General features: G+C 42.7%; 1 protein-coding gene across 13 annotated transcripts in view; it reads left to right on the top strand.

Annotated features, from left to right (window-relative positions):
• TCF20 (transcription factor 20) overlaps positions 1–19,767 on the top strand; it is a 131,481-nt gene extending 111,714 nt beyond the window's left edge. For 6 of the 13 annotated variants that reach the window (XR_010468854.1, XR_010468852.1, XR_010468851.1 and 3 more), the window contains 4 exons: positions 4,478–4,571; positions 11,286–11,335; positions 13,246–13,450; positions 18,512–19,767. Coding sequence is in view for 7 of the 13 variants with exons in the window: in XM_065045439.1 (XP_064901511.1) it covers positions 4,478–4,571; positions 11,286–11,335; positions 14,273–14,356 (228 nt within the window). In the remaining 6 variants the exon portion in view is untranslated. Of the gene's footprint in view, positions 1–4,477; positions 4,572–11,285; positions 11,336–13,245; positions 13,451–14,272; positions 14,401–18,511 lie in introns of all 13 variants that reach the window. The other 7 variants (XM_065045439.1, XM_065045450.1, XM_065045489.1 and 4 more) reach the window with 3 other exon arrangements.
• Positions 19,768–20,068: the final 301 nt, after the last annotated feature.

A 20,068-nucleotide genomic window follows, 5' to 3' on the forward strand; every position in this document is an offset into this window, starting at 1 on the left:
GTTTGGGGCGCTGCTTTTCACAAGCCTAAGAGCTCATGTCTGCTTGGGGGGAGGAAGGTAGGGATCTCAGGACATGCTTATGTCATAACAGCTGTATGGAGTTGGGTACAAATCTGAAGGAGGCATAAAAAAAGGTATCAAAACTGCACCTTTATTTTTTACATTGAGAGCGATGTACTGTCAGAAGAGTATATGCTTGTAGGAATACAGATTGGGGGGCAAAAAAAAAAAATGGCACAGCAATAACCTTAAAGCAAAACAGATATAGCTAGTGGACGTTTCAGCATTTTGAATGAATTGGAACAGCTCTGCTGGTGCTGTGGTAGCTGTCCCCCTACTGTTCACGCTTCCAGGTTGGGTGTTACTTCATTTTGGTAGACAGAGAATGATGAGCTGTAGCGAGGAAGAAATGGGCTGCTAATAGCATGGAGAGGTAGAGACAATGTATCTGGCTTTAATACTATTGATAATTTAGTTCAAGGGATGGAGTGTCTCTTCTAAATGGCACTTTTCAGTCTCTCCAGCCTATTCTAAGTGAGATATATGTGCCTTGTGGCCAGAGATGAATTGTGGAGATAGGACCTCTGAATCAATCTTTGCTGTGTGGTCTTTTTTTTTTTTTCCTTTTCCTTTCCCTTTCCTTTCCCTTTCCTTTTTTTCATTTAAGCCAGGAGTTGATTAGACGCCTGGCAATGATTACTATCCATTGGCACCTCCCATTGGGAGCACACTCCAAGTACCAGCCTTCAGCTCTTTCAGACAGGGGAGGTTAAGCAGGCTGCTTACTGAGCAAAAGGAATTTCTCTTCCCATGAGAGCCTGAGTGCTGTTTCCCTGGCTAAGAATGCTATAATTCCTTTGCAAGTGACAAGCAGGCTGCTACCATCTGCTGGTGAATGGCTGCAGGATGGTGGAGGTTGGGTGAGAATTTGCTCATGGGCCAAAAAGAACAATTAGTGGTCATTAGGCCAAATTCACACATTTCCTGTATGAGTTCTATGATTTTATTTTGGGTTTTAGAATGTTTTCTCGTTGTACATATTTTCTTTTGTTTTGAAATATAAATGCATAAGATAAGGGTTCTAACCAAAGCCACAAAAAGTACCAGCAGGGACTATGCATGTTTTTATCTTTTAAGGTACAGCAGTGTTGTCTCATAAAAGAAGACTGAGACCATCCAGAAATTTTTCAATCACTGTATTCTGTCTTTCTAGAAACACCTGGATATATGTGGAAACCACATGGCATTATGTGATTATCGTCTCTTTCAAAGATTAAGTAATAGGCTCTTAAGTTGGTTTAGAACCATGCAGCTTTGTAGGGTGTCTGCTTTATTCAGTCACTCGGTGGTGTGTCAAGAAGGAAGAACTCAAAAGAAAAGAGTAGTTATTGTGTATGTGGTTCCCCCAGCTTCCTCTGAAAGAAGCAGATGGTCGGGGGTCCCAGGAGGTAGAAGAAATGGGGCCATTAGACTGTCAGTGGCTTGTGAAAAGCAGAAGCATCTGCCAAAATGAGACTTGTTCAGCAGCAGGGGAGGCAGCAGCAGCAGATGATCTCTGCCTTGAGCAGTCAACGGTATTGTCGTATTGTCGTCCACTGGGGAATTGCTGTTGGGGGCGTAGCTGCAGGTAACCTTGGTAATAATCTAGTTGGTCTGGCAGACTAAAGAAAGGGAAATGAAGGCTTGATGTTCATGCTCTAGCATCTTAACTACTCGCTTTTGCTATCTAATCGGTCCTGTCTACAACCAGTTTGAAAATATTCTGTACCCATTCTCAGCTGAGCAGCGCTACAGGCACACTTAAAATTCGTCTAAATGCCTGTCGTGTTTCTGCGGGAAGTTTCAGAATAGCATGATGAGCCACGCTGGATGCAACAAAGAATAAGTTCAAAGACTAAATTAACATTTGGAAAAGTATCAAAAATTTTGCTGGGGGTCGTCTTGTTTTCCGTTGTGTTGCACAGCATACTCTTTTAAGACATGCCTGTTTAGTTTTAAGAAATATTTTACACAGCTGCAGTTTAAACTCTGCTGCTGTAGTTCTTATGCTCTTATTGACTGCTCTGTACAGGACACAGTGTTCCAGGGAAGAATGTTGCAGCAGCGTGATGGTACTTCAAAGACGAGATAAAGGGGGGAGGACAAAATGCCTCTGAGGAAGAAAACTAGAATCGCATATCTGTGTTCAAAAAGAATAGTCAGTTTGGGTTTTGTCCTGTTAGAATAATTAATCTCAGGCAGCCACATCTGAAAGCCAAGAACAAAGCAGACAGGTAAAGAGCTCTGGTTCAGAACTCCTCAAGCTGCTCTTTGTGAATACTTGGCATAGGTGAATCTGGGACTGTTGCCAGTAGATATTCTTCTTCTAGGGTTGGCTTCATAGCCAGGAAAAGACATCTTCTATGCATGAAACTTGGTTTTACTCCCATGAGAGAGTGAAATACACTGCAGTTTGGCTGGAGGTCCATACATTTTGGTGTTAGTTTACATCTTGGTTTAGATTATTTCTTTTTTTACCTTTGGAAACTGATGTTCATGTTGTGATAGGCAAAAATAAGCTCGTTGGATGTCTCTCTGTAGGCTTTGGGGACATTTTTCTTACATCATAAATGCTGCAGTAGTTTGTCATGACACACACCTTCACTGCTTAGAAGATAGACATGCTTTAATAGGGAGTGCTGAAGATCAAGCTCAGGATGCCCTGGCGTAACCGAAAAGACCATTCCAGACTGCAGATGTTGATCTCATGAGAACTGACGTCTCACAAGCTTTTCTCTTAGTTGCATCTGCTTTGATTCGGAGAGCGCCACCTGGTTTATGGCTGGAGCTAGTTTTGCTTTCATCTTTATTCAGTCATTTAAATACAAACTATAGTCATCTTTGCGTAGCACAGAACAGTAGGAAGAGCAATGACTGACACATCTTCATAGTGTTTTTTGAAATACTGTAACTAAAACCCCGTTTACTATGCAGAGCAAGTAACTTCGCTGTGGCTGTTGTCTTTGGCCACATCTATTCTGCAGATCTCCACTGCCACAGATATTATTGAGGGATGTGAAGAAGTGTGGTATAGCTCATGTGGCCATTTTGACATATGAGCCTCTGTATGAAAACAAAACACATACACACCCTGAGAACAACCAAAAAAACCCCGAACAAAACATGCGTTTGTCCACTGCCAGGTGCACTGCTGGTTCGCGCACATCTGTTCTGTGTGCATTTACAGGTGTAGCTTACTGATAGTGTTAATAGAGCACATGTAATTTGACACTAGCTTTTCCAGTAGAAAAAGAGTTTTTAGATCATGTCATCATCTCTTGGTGTGCAGTCGATGACTAAAGGCAACTTGTAGCCTAAATGTAAGGTGAATTGTATCAGTTATATGAGGCCTTATTGTGGTGTTGGTTACATATCTCAAAACCAAAATTCCTGTGGTTTTAAGGTATAACTCAAAAGTTCTTGTAGGTTATCTTTCCTTTTTCTGTCACTAGTCTATTTGTGGTTTAATTTTTAAATAGTAGTGATCTCTTTGCCTTTGGTGGTTTCTACCAGATGAGCTTTGTTTTCTTTTTAGAAGGGACAAATGTCAACCTGTCAGAAATTATCTTTCATCAGAATGTTAGATTAGGTAATGAAAATCACTTACTCTATACTTCCAAGAAAAAACGTTACTGTCTGAATAAGATGCATGATAGACCTCCTCCTTTAGATCATTCCTTTAGTCATTCAGGATGAAGTAAATAAGCCAGTGGCTTCCCTTCTGCTGCATTCGCATCTGCCTGATAATATGGTTAAATACATCATTGACCAGGTCAGATAATAGGATTTAAGTAATGAAAATTGAATGTGGTCATCAGATGAGTCTTACTACTTTGAAAATAAATGTATGAGCATGTTTCCAGCACTGCAGGCACTTGTTTTGGAGATGTGCCATTTCTGTGACAGTGAGGTGTTTTCCCTTGATGACATCTTCTCCTGCTGCCAGTAAACCTTTTTTGATCACCTGTGAAAAAACGTTCAGTTTGGCCTTGATCTTCTTGGACTGCTAGTAATAATGAAAATTACTTTTACACTGATGATGGTATCTTCTGAATCATTCTTTGTCATGCTAATTCTCATTTTAAAGCTGCTGTAGATTTAAAAAAGCTCTTTTCCTCCAACTTTAACACTGATGTCATTGTGAGATACTGAAACATAGGCCAGTGAAATGAATTGGAGAAGTGTTTTAAATTCTTTCTGGAAGGTTGGTTTGAACATTGGGTATCTCTTGCCTGGTTAGCACAGCTGAAAAGTTTGTTGTTGAAAGAGCCTGTGGTGTTGCCTGTTCAAAAGGCCTGCCTTTGTATGGTGTGGAAAGATGGTGTCATTGTGACACCCAAGAAATTTGTGCTGCCATGTGGTTAATAAAATTCACAGGAAAATACAGGTATTTTGAAAGACAATATTCTTCATCGCCATTTGTTGGTTTCCCTTTCAGAAATGTTCCCATTGCCAGGAACCGGGAGCCACCTTAGGCTGCTACAACAAAGGCTGCTCCTTCCGATACCATTACCCATGTGCCATCGATGCAGGTAAGAACAAATTACATGTATTTCATGTTTATTCAAAGCAAGGTGCTTACAAATTTATACCCTCTCGGTTTCTCACCTACTGTGAAGAGACAGTAATATAAGTGGTGAGAAATGGCATCAGGTAAACAGTGTACAGTAACACGTTGGGACAAGACGGAACTTGTAATGAAAAACAATCTACCTGAAAGTGCAGAAAAAGCCTGGTTTGGAGGAGTGCAGCTACAAGGACTGAAATTCGGCTGCAAATTAGAGAACTGGTCACTCTTTTCTTGAAAAACAAAACAACCACCACCACCACCCCACCCCGCTGTGTTAAAAGGGCACAAGTAACCGGAAGGGTGTTTCCTTTTTCAGGGTGACACTCCTATGGATAGTCATAGTAATAATTTGAGGTGCAAGGTGTTTGTAGAATTGTCAGCACCACTTGCAGAACAACCTTCCTTTTCCCTCCTTAGAAGCATTTCAGCCAGTCTCTTGAGTAGGTCCACATTTCATCCTTGGACATGCTGATGGCTTGGCTGATATGATCTCCAGCTATGAACCTGGGGCTGGAAGTTTGTATTTTGTGTACAAAAGTTTCTCATGGAGATAAACTTTATTCTTGAGTAAAATATCCCAGCTCAGAATGAACAATGTCCCACTGTTCCAGACCTCTGTAACTCACTTCTCCTGTCATACAAAACTTTGTCTGGTAGCAAGCAGGTATGGATTCAAGATTACAACTCTTGACTGGCAATTAACTGCAAGCTTCTTGTTTGTTATCCCACTTCCACAGCAGACCACTTGTTTCAGCACCTATTTTATGCTGGTTTTTAAATGTTACAGTATTTGAAGTAGGCTTGTTCATTTCTGAATGATTGCACTGTGCACCTCTCACTGTGAAATTCCTCCCACTGGAGCACAGCAGTTTATTCTAATAGAAATGTTTTCAATGAAATTAATATTGCAGTGGAATACACATAGCACCACGTTATATATGGAGAATTTTTGATTTTACATGAAATAAGGTGTTCAAGTAATATTGTTCAGGTTGCAAAATTTACACACAAAAATTTGCCAGAAATAAGGAATACTTTGTAGGTTTAATTTTGGTCTCTTACAAATGTGTCTTATAAGATAGTAATTGCCATATTAAAGACTGACATATTTTTCCATAAGGCCCTGCCTCAGCCTGTAGGATGAAAGGGCACTCATTCATGAACATATGTTGTCCTCACTTATTCTGTATTTTATTTACTGCATATTATTCCATTTCAGTTCTAAAAGTGGAACTATGGAATTTTCTGTGATGTTTGTCATGCCTAAGAGTTTCATGAACATTAACAAAACTTTTATTTACAGTACATTTGAGAGGCAGAATCATCAGATTTGCGTTCGTATTGTGCTTTAGTAATTTGTTTTCTGGTTTGTGACTCGCCTTTTTCAATACCATGAAAAGACAAAATAAATATAGTGAATGTTCCTAATAGTTTGGGGTGCTTAATTTGAATTCTTGTGTTACTAGGTATGGTATGTAGCACTTTCTTTGTTGTAGACTCAGGTATCAAAATTAAGATACTGTCCTTTTTCTTCAGATATACTTTGCTCATTAACCCTACTCCAGCAGATGCGGTAGGATCCTCCAGATGACAAATGTACTGAATAATTGTGACTGATTCCCAAGAGCAATTGTGTGTTATGCACAGAAGAGGCAGTGCCCTGTACAAAAACTAGTATATATAATCATACTTTCTAGTCCATATTAAATGTAAATACAATAGATCTGCCATATAATATGTAGAAGTGGGCTACATTAAATTTGGCGCTTTCTCACAGTTCTCTTGAGTTTTTAGCCCTTGGGGTTTTCTTTAGAGTAGCTTTTTTTGTTCAAGTTCCAAGGCTACACTTTCTTCATTTTCTTTTTTCTCATGAGACATCATGCTGCCATGTGGCCGTCAGTCAGAGCACGACGTTCAGAGCTAATTTCCCCCCTTCGAGTAATACAACAGTAATGAATTGCAAGCCACTTGGTGGGCTGGAGCCACGTGGAGATGGGTTACTTTGACTGTGAGTTTCACAACCGTATTTAAATAATAGCAGACAGGTGGTGAAACTGGTGAATCTCTGGTTTCACTCCAGGAAGAGTGTGATTTAGTAAGAACAAAAACTCCTCTCTGTTTCTTTATACATTTCCCTTTCTGTTTCTTCAGTCTGTATGTGTCTAATGTTCACTCCAGCTCTTCATACCAGCCACAGGCTCTTTATTACATTGGTGTCAGGTTCCGCTTCTTAAATTTCTTATCCAAGACCCACTTCTCCCTACTCCTTTCTAACTTTGCCCAGTTTTCTAGCTGTTATTCTGGCGTCCTCCTCTCCTTTCTTGTTTCTAGCTCTGGTTTTCATTTCTGGGATTCTCACTCCCTTTTGGTTCTCCTGACTTAGCTCCTTGTCGAATTTAACCTTGCTGGTCCCTGTCTGTTCTTGTATGTTGCCCTTGATCTTTTTCACCTTTCTGTGCCTTATCCCAACAGTTCTTGGTCTCCAGTCTTCTGGCTGAATCAATTCTGATTCCATCTTAGTTTCTTTCCACTGGCACTTATCCATAATTCCCTACTCCTAACTTCTACCAGCACTAGTCTTGTCATCCTGCGAGCCTCCACTCTCTCCAGTTCCAGATTGCCTTTCTCAGTAACATTTTCACTTCTGCTGCCTTCTGGGTCAGTGCTTCCCATTGTGCAGTTCTGAAATGGTCACCTTCTTCCTTCAGGCTGCCCAAGCCTTGGAAATGTCCCCTGACAGCTTCAGTGCTTTTGGCTCTGGTGCTTAAATCTGAAGCCAGAGGTTCATTTACAGGAAAGACCAAACACAAGTGTATTTGGTGGAATTTTTAAAGGAACTAGCAACTAAAATCTAAGAGGCCACTCCTGAGCATGTGCAGAATAAAATCCCCATTTCTCCTTTCAAAGAGTTACATTTGCTGGTTTTGCTTTAAGTTGGCAAGGGCACGCCTTGGCTAAAATGCAAGTCATACTGAAAATCAGGGTATGTTAGAGCTTTTCAGAGAAAATTTTCTGGGATGTTTAACATGGGCAGAATAACTTTTCCAAGAAGGAGGTTTAAGGAAATTGTTGGGCTGCTCTAACTGAAGCTTTCAACCAAAACAAATAGAAGAGCCCAGCTTGAAGTAAAATCTCAGCATTCAAGATTTCAGCCTGATGATATGAAAGTAAAAGACCTTGTTTGCAGTTGCTTTTATCTGTTGGTGTAATCAAGCTGCCTTAATCTGTAGCCGCTCTTCCAATAAATTTGTATAAAAGAAATAAGCAAGCTATATGGAATAGGACTTGATTTTTCATTTATGCCCAAGCAGAAGATGCAGGCTTCCTTGAGAAGCAATCAGCATTCTTTTCTCTTTCCTCAGCCTTCTGTCTGCCTATAAACTCTTTTTACTGGTTATGCAGGGCTGCTGTCTTTCCTGTAGCGAGTCAGATGTGGATATTTCTCAAGCTCCTTGAGCTCTGTGGTCGCTCATTTGAAGTCAACCATCCTGTTTTGAAGGATGGTGCCACCTTGCTTTACTGAGGATCTGGGACAGATCTGTTCTGAATCCTCAGAAGTTTGTGCTGACATTTACAAGGGCTCCCAGGCTTTTGGAATACATATGGCTGGCTTTGTATCTTTAAAAAATAATCAGAAAACACTTGCTGGAGTGTTGTTTTTTTTAGGGTATGTCAAGTCATAAACACTTGTTGTAGCGACCACACCGTAGCTGGAATGATGTTTGTACCTCGTATCCTGGGCAGCTGCACTGTGAGCGTGTTTTCACCTTTGCATTGGTGTGGATTGGAAGTCAGCACCCTGTCAGTTTCTGTGCCTCCTTTGAAAGGCAGAACATTTTTTTGGTAAAAGGCTGGAGGGTGAAATATCTCGGAACAGCTTCAGTCAGTGGCAGCGCCGAGGGCTGGCCCTGCGGTGCGACCTGGGCTCTGGCTTCTGCGCCCGTGCTGGAGGAGCCAGGTCCTGCACCGCTGTTACTAACTGGCTGCTACGCAAGGCACGTGGCTTCATAAGCTGCCAGTTAGTACATATGGATGCTTTTATATAGCCTAATTCAGCCTTCCTTTTAATCTCCTTTCATACGAAGTAATCTTTGGTGGTACAGGCTGCAAGAGAGCTGAACTCCTCCTTGGTGTTTGCATAAAAATCAAGATCAGTGGTGCCACTTAAGTGATTTTTTAAATGGGAATGACTGTGGTTAACATTGTCTGGGTTTGGCTTCCGTCTGTCCAAATTTATGAAGAGCCTCTGATGTCTCAAGATAACTTAGTCCCAGGGACGTCTCCATGGAAACAGGATCTTTGTTTTCTGAAATTTTGTATTTTCTCCCTCCGCTTTTTCCTCCCCACCTGGAGTCAGATCCTGATTGTTGCGGCACACTTGTTTCCACAACATGTATCGTAGACACTTTCACATACAAAAGGTTTTTGACTGTAAATGAGGAAAAGACCAGCAGCAAAATGGATTTTCAGAGAACAGAAATCCTGTGTCTTCGCAAGTATCATTAAAGATGAGTAACAAGCAGAACACAGAGGGTGAGACAAAGTGTGAAGCTTACAGAAGAAGAATTGCTTCTATTAAAAATGTTTTAGGTTTTCTCTGACTACTTTATGGAGAAAAATCTGTACAAACACGGACGAGTCTCGGTTCTTTTTCCCTTTCTGCCACAGTGAACTGATGATAGCTATGTGTCTGGTGACTTAATGATGAATTGTAATCTGTGATATAAAGTACTTGGAACTGCTAACTGAAATCCAGGCCAGCTTTGTAATGATGAACAAGTTTTGCCTTATTGGTATTCAGCTGATTTTCTACAGTGAGCTGATGAAATTTTTCATAGATGTCCCTTAAGAGAAACAACAAAAAAATGCTGTTAATTGGATCTGCTGTTAGTATTTGCAACAAAAATGCCACCGTCAGTAAGAAATGGAGCTCTGTGTGCAGATCAGGCATGAGGTACGAGGTTTCTGACAGTTCCTCCTGATCCTTGTATGATCTTCCTTTCTGATGTACTAGCTGGAGAAATGCATTCATTACCCATGTTGGGTTTCCAAGAAAGAAGAAAGCTCCATCCTGTTCTAACATACTGTGTATGTTTTTGATGATTGCTCTGTATATTTTTGATGATTGGTGTATTATGCAGCGATAATTCATGCTGTAGTCTGAACATACAATTCCTGCCCTTATAATGAGGCAACATTTTATTTATTCCCTGATATTTGCTAATACCGCATTTGAAATTGCTATCCGTGGCAGGATTAAGGGTTTTACTCCCCTTTGCTAAAATCTCTCAACTTAGCCTGTCGCATGCTGTTTCCCTTTGATTTGGGCCAGAGGCATTCATGTTGAAACATAAGCATTTCATAGCAGAGGGATGCTCTGCCAAAGCTGGGGTGTCTAGAAAGCTTTTCCCTCAAGCTTTAGTTGCAGTCTCCTGCTGTCTGCTAAACTCTTCCAGCAGATTGAAACAGCAGGTAGCGCTGGTTATGATACGTATTTAAGAGCATTTTAAATTAGCACGTTTTATTTACCATTGTGCTTCTTTACTTGCTAGCTCTTTGGGTAGGTCGGAGCAGAGAGGAGGTCAGAAGCACCTTGCGGAATTCTCGCGGTGTCAGTCACGCTGAGCTGGTGATGTTGCTCGCTCAGCCTGGCTTCTGTGCGGGAGGCACCTGGAGAGGAAAACATAGGAGTTTGGGCAGGTTGAGAGATGCAGGTCAGGGTGCCCAGGGGAGGCAGCTGAATTGTCTCTGGAGAGCACTGCCTTTCCACTTGGCAGTGAGGGTGAAATGCAGGGTATCTGGAAGGCACAAATGGAAGGAAGGTGGAGAGCTGGGCAGTGGTGCTCCTGTTGTGGGCGCCGTGATGAAGTTCCGTGAGCTGCAACTCGGCGTGCTTTGGAGGCCTTGTCTGGAAGGGAAAGCAACACCTATACTGCCAGTGCCACTAAAGAAATGCTCTTCAAACAACAGTTTTGCTTAATTTGTTCCTAAATAGGCAGTTCTACATAGGTGCACCGCTTTCTGTAATAGGTTTAAATCATTAATTTAGCTATTACTTAGATCATAGAAGCTTCACATATATGAATCATGGAAGCAGATCCAAGAGCAAACATGAGTGACCTGAGTACCTGACATAGTGTCAAAGTGTAAACTGATGACCAGGATTTGGGATTGCAAATGAACTGTCAGGTACACCCATACCTAGAGACACACACCCCTTCTCCCCCTGATCCTGGTGGGGCCTTGGGGTAAGGATGAAAGGCAACTATATTCTTATTAAGTAAAAAGCACAGGGGTCATCTGTTCAGATTGGATGAATTCATCCATCTTCCTTTTGCTGTAGCAAGGAGGGCTGGAATTGCTGAAGCGGGTTTGGTGTAGGATTTTTAGGCTTGCTGTTGTCATTCTCACTCTGTACAGAGGATTGGGAAGATTGGGAATGCTTGGACTTGTCTTGGTAATCCAGACACCATTGTCACTTGGGGTGTTTAGTAATTTTATTTGCTAAAGGTTTGGGGATGGAAGGGATGAACCTGCTGATAAGATACTATTCCTGTAAGAGATCTTTGAATGAAAAATATATACCTATGAAGGAAGATTAACACATGTGATGTATTATTCGAGGGGTTTTTTTTAAATTAAATAAGTAATAAATTACTGTTTTCTCCTCCTCTAGATTGTTTACTAAACGAAGAGAATTTCTCAGTGAGGTGCCCCAAGCACAAGGTAAGAATCCTCTCCTGAATAAGACCTGTTTTTTGCTGCCCTCTTCTGGTACCTAAATTTGGATTGGTAATTTTATACTTTGATAACATCTGTAGCCAGAGATGCTTTTAGATGAATTCTTCTGTGATGTGTGCTTGTGGTATATTCTGGGGGCAAACATCGACTTGAGAAGAATACAGAGAGTTTAAGAGGATAAATTTAATTTTTTGCCCTATCTGTTCAGTTGTTCTTTAGATTCTTGATGACTCTCCAGAAAGCCCAGCTTCATTTCCTGTCTTCTGTGATAGAATCAGTGCATTGCTCGCTGTTTGTTTGTGTGCTACGTTGAAACTGGCGGTGGTTTTTCTCCTTGGATTTACTGAGGATGCAGGGAGGAAGAAAAATGGCTCGTGGAAAAGTTTCGAGCAGTTTTTGGGAGTGTTTAGACTATGTCACGTGCCTGAAACACCTTGTTCTAGTTTAGTGGTACTTAACTAGACTGAGTCTGACCACTCAGCCTTCAGTGTATCTGTTCAGTTGTTCTGCAGATCTTTGACTCTTCTGAAGACCCATCATTGTTTTCAGTTTTTGATGATGGATTCAGCATGCTGCTTCTGCCTAGGGTTTGGGTGTCCTTCACTGAAAGTCCCTGGGGCCTCCAGACACAGTGGTGCTAGGCTGGATGGCGGCTGCTCTCTGTCTGTGTGGAAAGAGGAGACAAGGCAGACAGCACATAGTCTCTTTTACGTGTAAGCAACATGATACAGTGCTGGGAATGCCTCTCCCAGCCCATAAGGGAGGACAGATTTCAGGGAGGCTGTGGATACCAGTCCTCCAGTTCTAAATGCTCAGAAATATCCAGAAAAAAATGGCTATTCTTGTGCCCAGTTGGATGCAATAAGAATTGAGAAAGAGTGTGGATGGCTTATAATGGAAAGCAAATGATAATAGGGAAGAAAGAATTGGGTTGCTTTCTAGCAGAGATTAGTCTCCATTTAGCCCTTGTCTGCAGATCTCTTCTCTGTCTAGAATTAGACTGACATCTGGTGGTCTTTTGTCTTCACAGATTATCATTAATCTGCCTTTTGTAAACACACAAGAATTAGTCTCATGTTCTTTTCTGGATGTTCTACCACAATATGATGTATTTATACATGCGTATTTAAAATGCGCTGGAAGATTCTGGGGACATTCAGGCTGTTATCCAGAACTGGCCTACTTTTCATCATATAAAAGAAACTTAATTATTCTGCACAATTGTGGAATAGTGTTGAACATGTGCAGCAAGCTTAAATTGATGTGTTAATGCTACACAAAACTGCAGATCTTGCCAAACAAAATCATGAAGGATGAGCTTCCTTTACTGTGGAATGCAACTACCCGAGTGCCACATGCTGCCTAACTTTGGATATTTGACTGAAGAGAGTAGCAAGGCTGTTTTATTTTTGCTGCCCGTTGTCTGAAGTATTGCATGGAAACACAGTGTTAAAGCTTTTCATGGCTGACTTGGGTCACCGCTGCTGTACATAAGTACTTTCAGTGATGGTGGTCAAACTGTGAAAGGAAACAACCATTTTCCGGAAGATTATACTCTTGGAGAAGATACTGAGCAGGCACATTGGTTTCTAAAGTAGTCTTGTGGGGCAGGAGGGGGAAAGCTGCCAATTAAGTTGATAAAGGTACTTCATGAGGCAATAAAATTTTGGATTTTATTCAAAACTATCCCACTGCAGATCATTTTCTGTGTTGCGTCGAAAATGGAAATTCAACACCAGCAGCCTTCCTTTGACACTGAAGTTCGTTGGCTTTTGCTTAGTAAAGACATGAATCATTTGGTGGAAGTCAAGCAGAGTTTTCTTCGCTTGGCTGTGACTCTGCCCTTGCCCTGTGGTTCACTGATCATTACTGGTTTGTTCCAAATCCTTCTGCAGGGCACATTTGGATCACCCTGCTCCTTCCACTGGAGTGGCTGGGAAGGGGAGTTCCAGCCAGCTGCGAAGCAGGAGCAAGAGGGTTGAAAACCATCGCTCTGGAGTGACCGGAGAACAAATTGCATCAGTTTTTTGCATGACATGAACATGAGCAATTGAGAAGAAGAAAGACTTTAGATTAGACCATTTAAAACTATGCTTTTAGGTAACACCAGTTTAACATTAGTAGCTAATTAGTAGCTGTCTAATACCTCATTCTTCTGTGCTAACACTAAGTCCCCCAGCATAGTGCCTCTTATCCTTTTTCAGTCTTCGGCAAATACATCTCATCATAGAAAGTGGCTCCTGGAGGGCAAAGGTGCTTCTTGCCTCATTAACTGCGCTTGACACCGAGGCATAAGCAAGCTACGTCCAGAGGGATGGGGATGGGTCCTGCCTTTCCCCCTGCTCCCCAGCGAGCTTTCCCATTTCCTTCTGTCACCATTGATGCTTCATCCATGTCCGGAATGTGCTACTTCTGCAAAATAGCAGCTTTTATCACAGGGAAAATGCTGTCTGGAAACTAATCATCTTTGGAAGGGTTAGCTTCTTCTCGCAAACCCGGCTGGCTGTGTGTCTGCAGCACAGCAAGCGCTGTTGCAGCAGAACTGAAGAGGATGCCGAGGCACTGAGGAGGGCATAAAGGGGATGGGATACCTCACCTTTTGGTGGCGCTGCAGTCAGTCTTAGATTGTCTTAAGCCATCTGTGGGGCAGTTTTAAGTGGTGTTTCTCAGCTTGTTCTACCTTTTTGCATTAAATTCTGTTTTTCTTAAAATTAACCGGGCTTTCATATACCAAACTCTTTCCTTTTGCAGAATTGCCTGCTTTTGTCACAGGGAAAACTCTGTCTGAAAAATCTGTGTCTGGTTCCAATACTGACTTCTCTTTCTCTCTCTCGCTTCCTGTATGTTCACTTTCCCTACCCCTGTCTTCCTTTCCTCCCTCCTTTTCTTTTTCCTCCTCCTTTTGGCTTGCTGGTCTGTCAGCCCCTCCTTCCTTGCTCTCTTCCCTCCTTGCAGAACAAGATGGTGAAAGGCAGCCTCAGCACAGAGCAGTCGGAGCGGGGGTGAGGGGGGAAGTGTACACCTGGGAATGGAAATAAAAGCAAGCACAGGTGAGTTGGGGAGAGTTTCCAGTTTCCACCTGCTGCCCTCTGTGGCTCCTTACCTCCAGTGCCTTCCCCGTTTCTGTGAGGAATCAAGGTGCTCTCGTGTATATTCAGAAAACTTGTAATAATTGTTTCGTTTTTTCCCCCTGCTACCATTCTGTTCAGACTAGCGACTGCACTTTTTTTATTGTATTTCTGCAGCAGTTCTTCTGTTTAGCGGTGAGAGGCAAAGCTTGTTAGCTGTTACGACTACCTGATTACTCTCCCAGCTAAACCAGTGGCAGAAGTCTCCTTTCATATTGCTGTGATCATGTCCGTAAGGATCTGAAAGTTTTTTTCCGTAAGTCTCAGAGTAGTTAATAGTAAGCTTCTCTAAAAATAAATAAATTCATCAATCTCTTACATTTTGTTATGTAAGGAAGAGTTAATAATACTGATAAGTTCAAGATTATTGTAATCTTGATTCCCCCTTTTTCTGTAAATGCAAAGACAGGAGTAAGTAAAATAATCCTATCGGGAGCCCATTACATTCAGACCAGCATTTTCCTCTGTTTTGCAAACAGTTGTGGGTGATAGAAGGTGGAACTGTATCCACATGTGGCCATAATTTCACAAGCTCGTAATGTTTGCTCTGGTCCCTTGTCTCTCTCGCTCTGGATCCAGACTGGGCTGTGGTTGCTAGAAGTCTGTGGGAAAGAGCAGTTGTGCTCCAGCCCCAGCTCCCCGGCTGCTCTTCCTTCCTGCCTCCTCCTTTGTCCGCTCCCAGTGTTCATGCAGCCATGGGTGAACATGGCAGGGAGTTCACTTTGGCTGAAACTACATTTTGTCATGTTCACGTCTGAGTTGGGTCATTTTCCTAATCTGGTTCACTCTGTGGGCAAATACCCTGGTATGACGGAGGAGTGCAGAGGTGGGAGTTAGCACCCAGGGAATGGGATGTGGTTGGGATTTCTTATTTCATTTCCACCAAGGGTATTACCACTCGGTGGCAACAGGGACATCTAAATGCAGTATGTATTTGGTTTCAAATTAATACTTGTTGGCACCCTTCCCAAGAAGGTCTCTTGTCTTAGTTTTCCTGCTGAGTTGCATTTCTCACTCAAGCTAGTTGCTTCTCTTTTTCTTGCAATCATGCAGGTGAAGTTGCTCTTTGATGTCTGTTCTCTGAGCTGATGATAACAATCCCCTTCCTTCACTGCCATCTCCTTGTTTCCCAGGCACCTCCCTTACCTTAAAACCTTACCTGTTTCTTGAGTTAAGTAATTGTGAAGTGCTTTTAATGGTGTTTTCTGTGAAGGAGGAGAGATTAGTCAGAAACTTCTGATTTTTAGTGCAGTAGCAGAAGACAGGTAGTGTTTCATATAAACACTTTGTAGACTGACTGTTGACTTGGTTTAGCTCTGTGATTTTTCATTTTTAACAGCATTATTTCTTGGCTTTGGAGTGTTGTTAAAACAGTTACCATGCTAACAGTATGTAAAGTTGATTATCTGAGTAACTTCTTTCGTCCATGGTAAAGGTCATTGGGATCCTTTTAAGCTTTTCTCTTTTCCTTAAAGTGTAAAAGGCAATACAATTCATAATATTAAAACAGGATGATGGTCTCACAGGGTATCTGCTATGACTGTAGTCTTCCCAGTTATGTTTTTCTGGGCCATTTCTTTAAGGTACTGGTGAACATTACTAAGTCCCAGAGATATTTACACAGCTTTGTTTCCTCAATTATAGTCAATGGCTAACTTGCTTTCAATGTAACATAGGAATGTATTGGCTTAAGACTTTGCAGGCTGTGGAATCGCAGCATGGTTGGGGTTGGAAGGGACCTCTGGAGATCCATCTAGTCCAACCCACCTGCTAAGGCAGGGCCACCCAGAGCAGATCGCACAGGAATGTGTCCAGGTGGGTTTTGAATGTCTCCAGAGAAGGAGACTCCACAACCTCTCTGGGCAGCCTGTTCCCGTGCTCTGGCACCCTCAAAGTGAAGAGGTTTCTCCTCATATTCAGATGGAACCTCCTGTGTTTCAGTCTGTACCATGAACCTCTGTATCATGTTCACCGTGTGCTCTAGACATCTCTCTCGGGCATCATTTGTTTCCAAATCCACTTCCGTGTCAAGTAGTTCTTATCTGAAGGTCCTACTTAGTCTCCTCCTTTTGTCGCTGAGAATGTCTTAAAGATGTTCTCCAGCCTAAACTTGAATCCCAAAGTAAAAACCATGTAAATCTAAAAGATCCAGTTATCTAAAAAAATAATAGTTAAAAAATTGCTGCATTACCGTGGTAATTAAAGAAGCGTAGAGGAATTCTGTAGGAGTCCTGGTAGTACAGGAGCTGCCCTTCCACTGCCCTTACTGCAAGACAGAATGGGCACTCAGCTGTTAGATTGTTGGGCTGGTTTAGTCCTGGTTCACTTCTGGGCCCAGCAAGTGAAGAACAACCCTGCGTGTTGGATAACATCCAGGCAAGTCAGTGTATTCCGTCTCTGTTGCTTCTCTCTGCCTGAGCCAGTTGCCTCTAGAACATTTGGATCCAGTCCAGATCTGGAGAGTGAGTCTGGTGCTCTGGATCGTGTCCAGGAGCGGGGCCGGACTCTCTCTGTGCGGGGAGCCTGTTTCCTCGCGGAGCCGGCGCCTCGCGCTCTGGGCCGATTCCAGGCACAGCCAAGCTGCACTTGTACAGGAGCCAGAGGCAGCAACGCGGCCTTGATGCTCCTCTGGCGAGGGCTTGCAGTTGCACAGTAATGAACCCCGCAAAGGTCAGCTGCCTGAGATCTCAAGGAACCTCCCTCCTTCCTCCGTAGCTGCCGCTCCGTGGCGTTCCCGCTGTTTGCCACACGTGCTCGCCCGGCTCTGGGTTCCCAGCCTGGCCCCCTGCACCACGGGGGTACGTGCAGCCGGGAGGTTGGCCTGCTGGGGTGTCATCTAATCGGTGTGCCGATCATCACAACGGCACTGACTTCTGTGTCACACTTCGTTAGGCTTCCTGGAGTTTAATTGCCAGCTATGAATGAACACGGGTGTTGTTTGTTCCTAGGCACACCTCTAATGCCATTAACTGTTTTCCATATGCGTTGCTTATAGTGCGAGCTTTTTTTTTTCCCTTTTCCCAAGCTCACTAGCTGGTGGGGTGGGATTTATATGTTCTATCAAAGGGTTAACCTTACTAAATAAACAGATTGCTTGTGGGGTCATTTGTGTTATGGGAGAAGGGAAGAAAGGAATATATTATTTCAAGCTTTGCTTTCTCGGCTGTGCAGATTAAGAATGAGAACCATGGCTTAGAGAAATGAAATTTTAACTCTGTGTGCAGTTTCTCTTTTGAACTGAGCCTCCATCAACTTAGCAAACTCCTGAAGTTAATTTTCTTGCCTCAGAGAATTTCTGGACAGGGAGAATGAGCGTGCCAAGCACTTCGACATTTCCACATTCGTCTTGAAAGACATCAGAAGCGTAGTCCTTCCGTGAGCTGTCACCACCAGCGTCATCTGGCAATTAGACCAAGCAAGCAAGAGAAAGAAATACCACCTGCCCTCCGACTAGTTTAACTGCAGCTTGAACTTTAGTTTGTGAAATCCAGCCAAATTTGTTCCTGTGGTTGGACTCCTGTGATTTTGATACCTGCTTCGCTGTCTGCTACATATTCACTGAAAACCGCTGTTGGATGGTGGCCTGGTGACCCGGATCGAAATGCTTGGTTCCAGCCCCTGAGGGGCAGCGTGGCAACCCCGAAGCTGCCATCGCATTGGAACGAGCTTGGCCCCTGTGTTTCCAGTTCTCATAGTCAAGATAAAGAGTGAACATGAGGCAAACAAGCTCCTTTCTGGCTGCTGAAGGCAGCTGCTCTGTGAGTGCCGTGCCCTTCTCCTGGCACAGGTTGTCCTGTCGTCCTGGACCTCCTCTGTAACTGGGCTCATTTAACTTTCTGCAGGTTGTTAATCTAGTAGTTTTTATTACAAGGATTTGCTTTTATGAACTGTTACTGTTGTGCTTCCATCCGCTTGCAGTCCCCAAAACAAAAGAGCTCTTGGTGTTACCGCTGCGGTGGGCTGCCGAGCGGGTTCCTCTGAAGCCTGAAGGGAAGGAACCATCCCAATGTTACCGTTTTGCTTTGTTTTTCAGGTTAGGCTGTTGAGATAAAAAGCGGTGGACATTCGTGACTGAATGGAATCTCTCCCACTGTGCAGCCATGCCCCCTCTCGACGTGCCTGCCAATGCCAGCACTTCATAAATTCTTACATCACACTCAAGACTGATGACATCACAGAACCTGACCAAGGAGTCTGAACCAGCTGTTTCCATGGACACAATCTCCATAGTGACAGTGGGAAGGGGAGGGGGAAAAAGGAAACAGGTGGGGGGAATTAAAGAGGGAGGGATAAATATATATATATATAAAGATCTATTTTTTAGTCTTGAAAGACTTTGTTTTAAATGAAAGGTGCGCTATATCCCTTTTGATGCTTTTGATTAAAATTAACAAAAACCCATACAAATTAAAAAAGAAAACTGTAGCTAAAGGAAATATTAAATCCAAGATCAAAGCAAGGCTCGTGGAGCCTAACACTTTGTGGGAAAGAACAGCAGAACTGGGAGCGCTGCAGACAGGGCTTGTGTCCCCTCCTCTTGCTTTCTTTCTCACAACGTCCAAGGAACTTCAGTTTTAAAAGGCAAACAAAGTAATGATAAATTGTTTTTAGGGTGTGGGAGGAAGGCTTGGATGGTTGCAGGTAACAGGGTGTAATTTTTGAGGAACACTGTAGAATCAATAGTGGAAGCTTGAAAAACATCTGAAGACTCTTAGGTCATGAGAGTCATGAAGTAAGAGGTAGCTGCTGCTTACTAGATCCCATCTACCTTGTTCGAGTGGGAATGTCTGTACCACACGACGGAAGAGGGAATATCTGCCTTTTGTGGCAACAGCATGCACCCCCACATCATTCCGAGAAGCTGCCTTCAGTTTTGAGGGCAGGTGAGAGGAAGATGTGGTTTGCCTGCCAGATTGCGGAATTGGAAAGGAAGTCTGAATGTTGGTGGAGTCAAGGTACCTTCAAACTGATCAGGAAAATCCACTTAGCCCTTTTTTTTATGTTTTGCTTTTCCTAAGGCAGGAAGAGGGAATGTCAGTGGAACAGCCTACACTATATGGTTATTTGGGGTGTTTTGTTTTTTGTTTTGTAAATGATGTAATTTTAAAACATTTGGGTTTAAGGAACAACAGCAACCTTTTTTTTTTCTTGTTAAGGCCTTAAGAAAGGGGTTAGTGCATCTTTCAGGGGTCACTCTGCCATGGGAATAAAATAGCTGTTTCACAAACAGTTTTATATAAAAAAAGCTTAAAAAAACCAAAAAAACTAATAAACTTCATTTTAACCTTGTCTCCTTTTGTTTTGTGCGAACTTGATTTGTTTAAAAGGACAGAGAGACAGTACTATCTGCTGCTTTTTGGTTTCTTTGCCTTCTTCAGTTCTGCCTTCAGCGATGACCTTCCAAACTGGCCCAGCAAGAAGAAGACCACAAAAGCTTTTAAAAATTAAAGCTTGGGATTTGTTTGATGTGCAGAGATAACAAGCCAATGACTGGATGAATTTTCTGTTCCCGTGGGCTGGTGGTACCTCACCAGGTTGCTGACTTGTGTCATTCATTGGATGGTAGCATATCCCAGCGATAGCAAACAAT

The sequence above is a fragment of the Columba livia genome, chromosome 1, assembly GCF_036013475.1.
Source record: "Columba livia isolate bColLiv1 breed racing homer chromosome 1, bColLiv1.pat.W.v2, whole genome shotgun sequence".
Taxonomy (NCBI): domain Eukaryota; kingdom Metazoa; phylum Chordata; class Aves; order Columbiformes; family Columbidae; genus Columba; species Columba livia.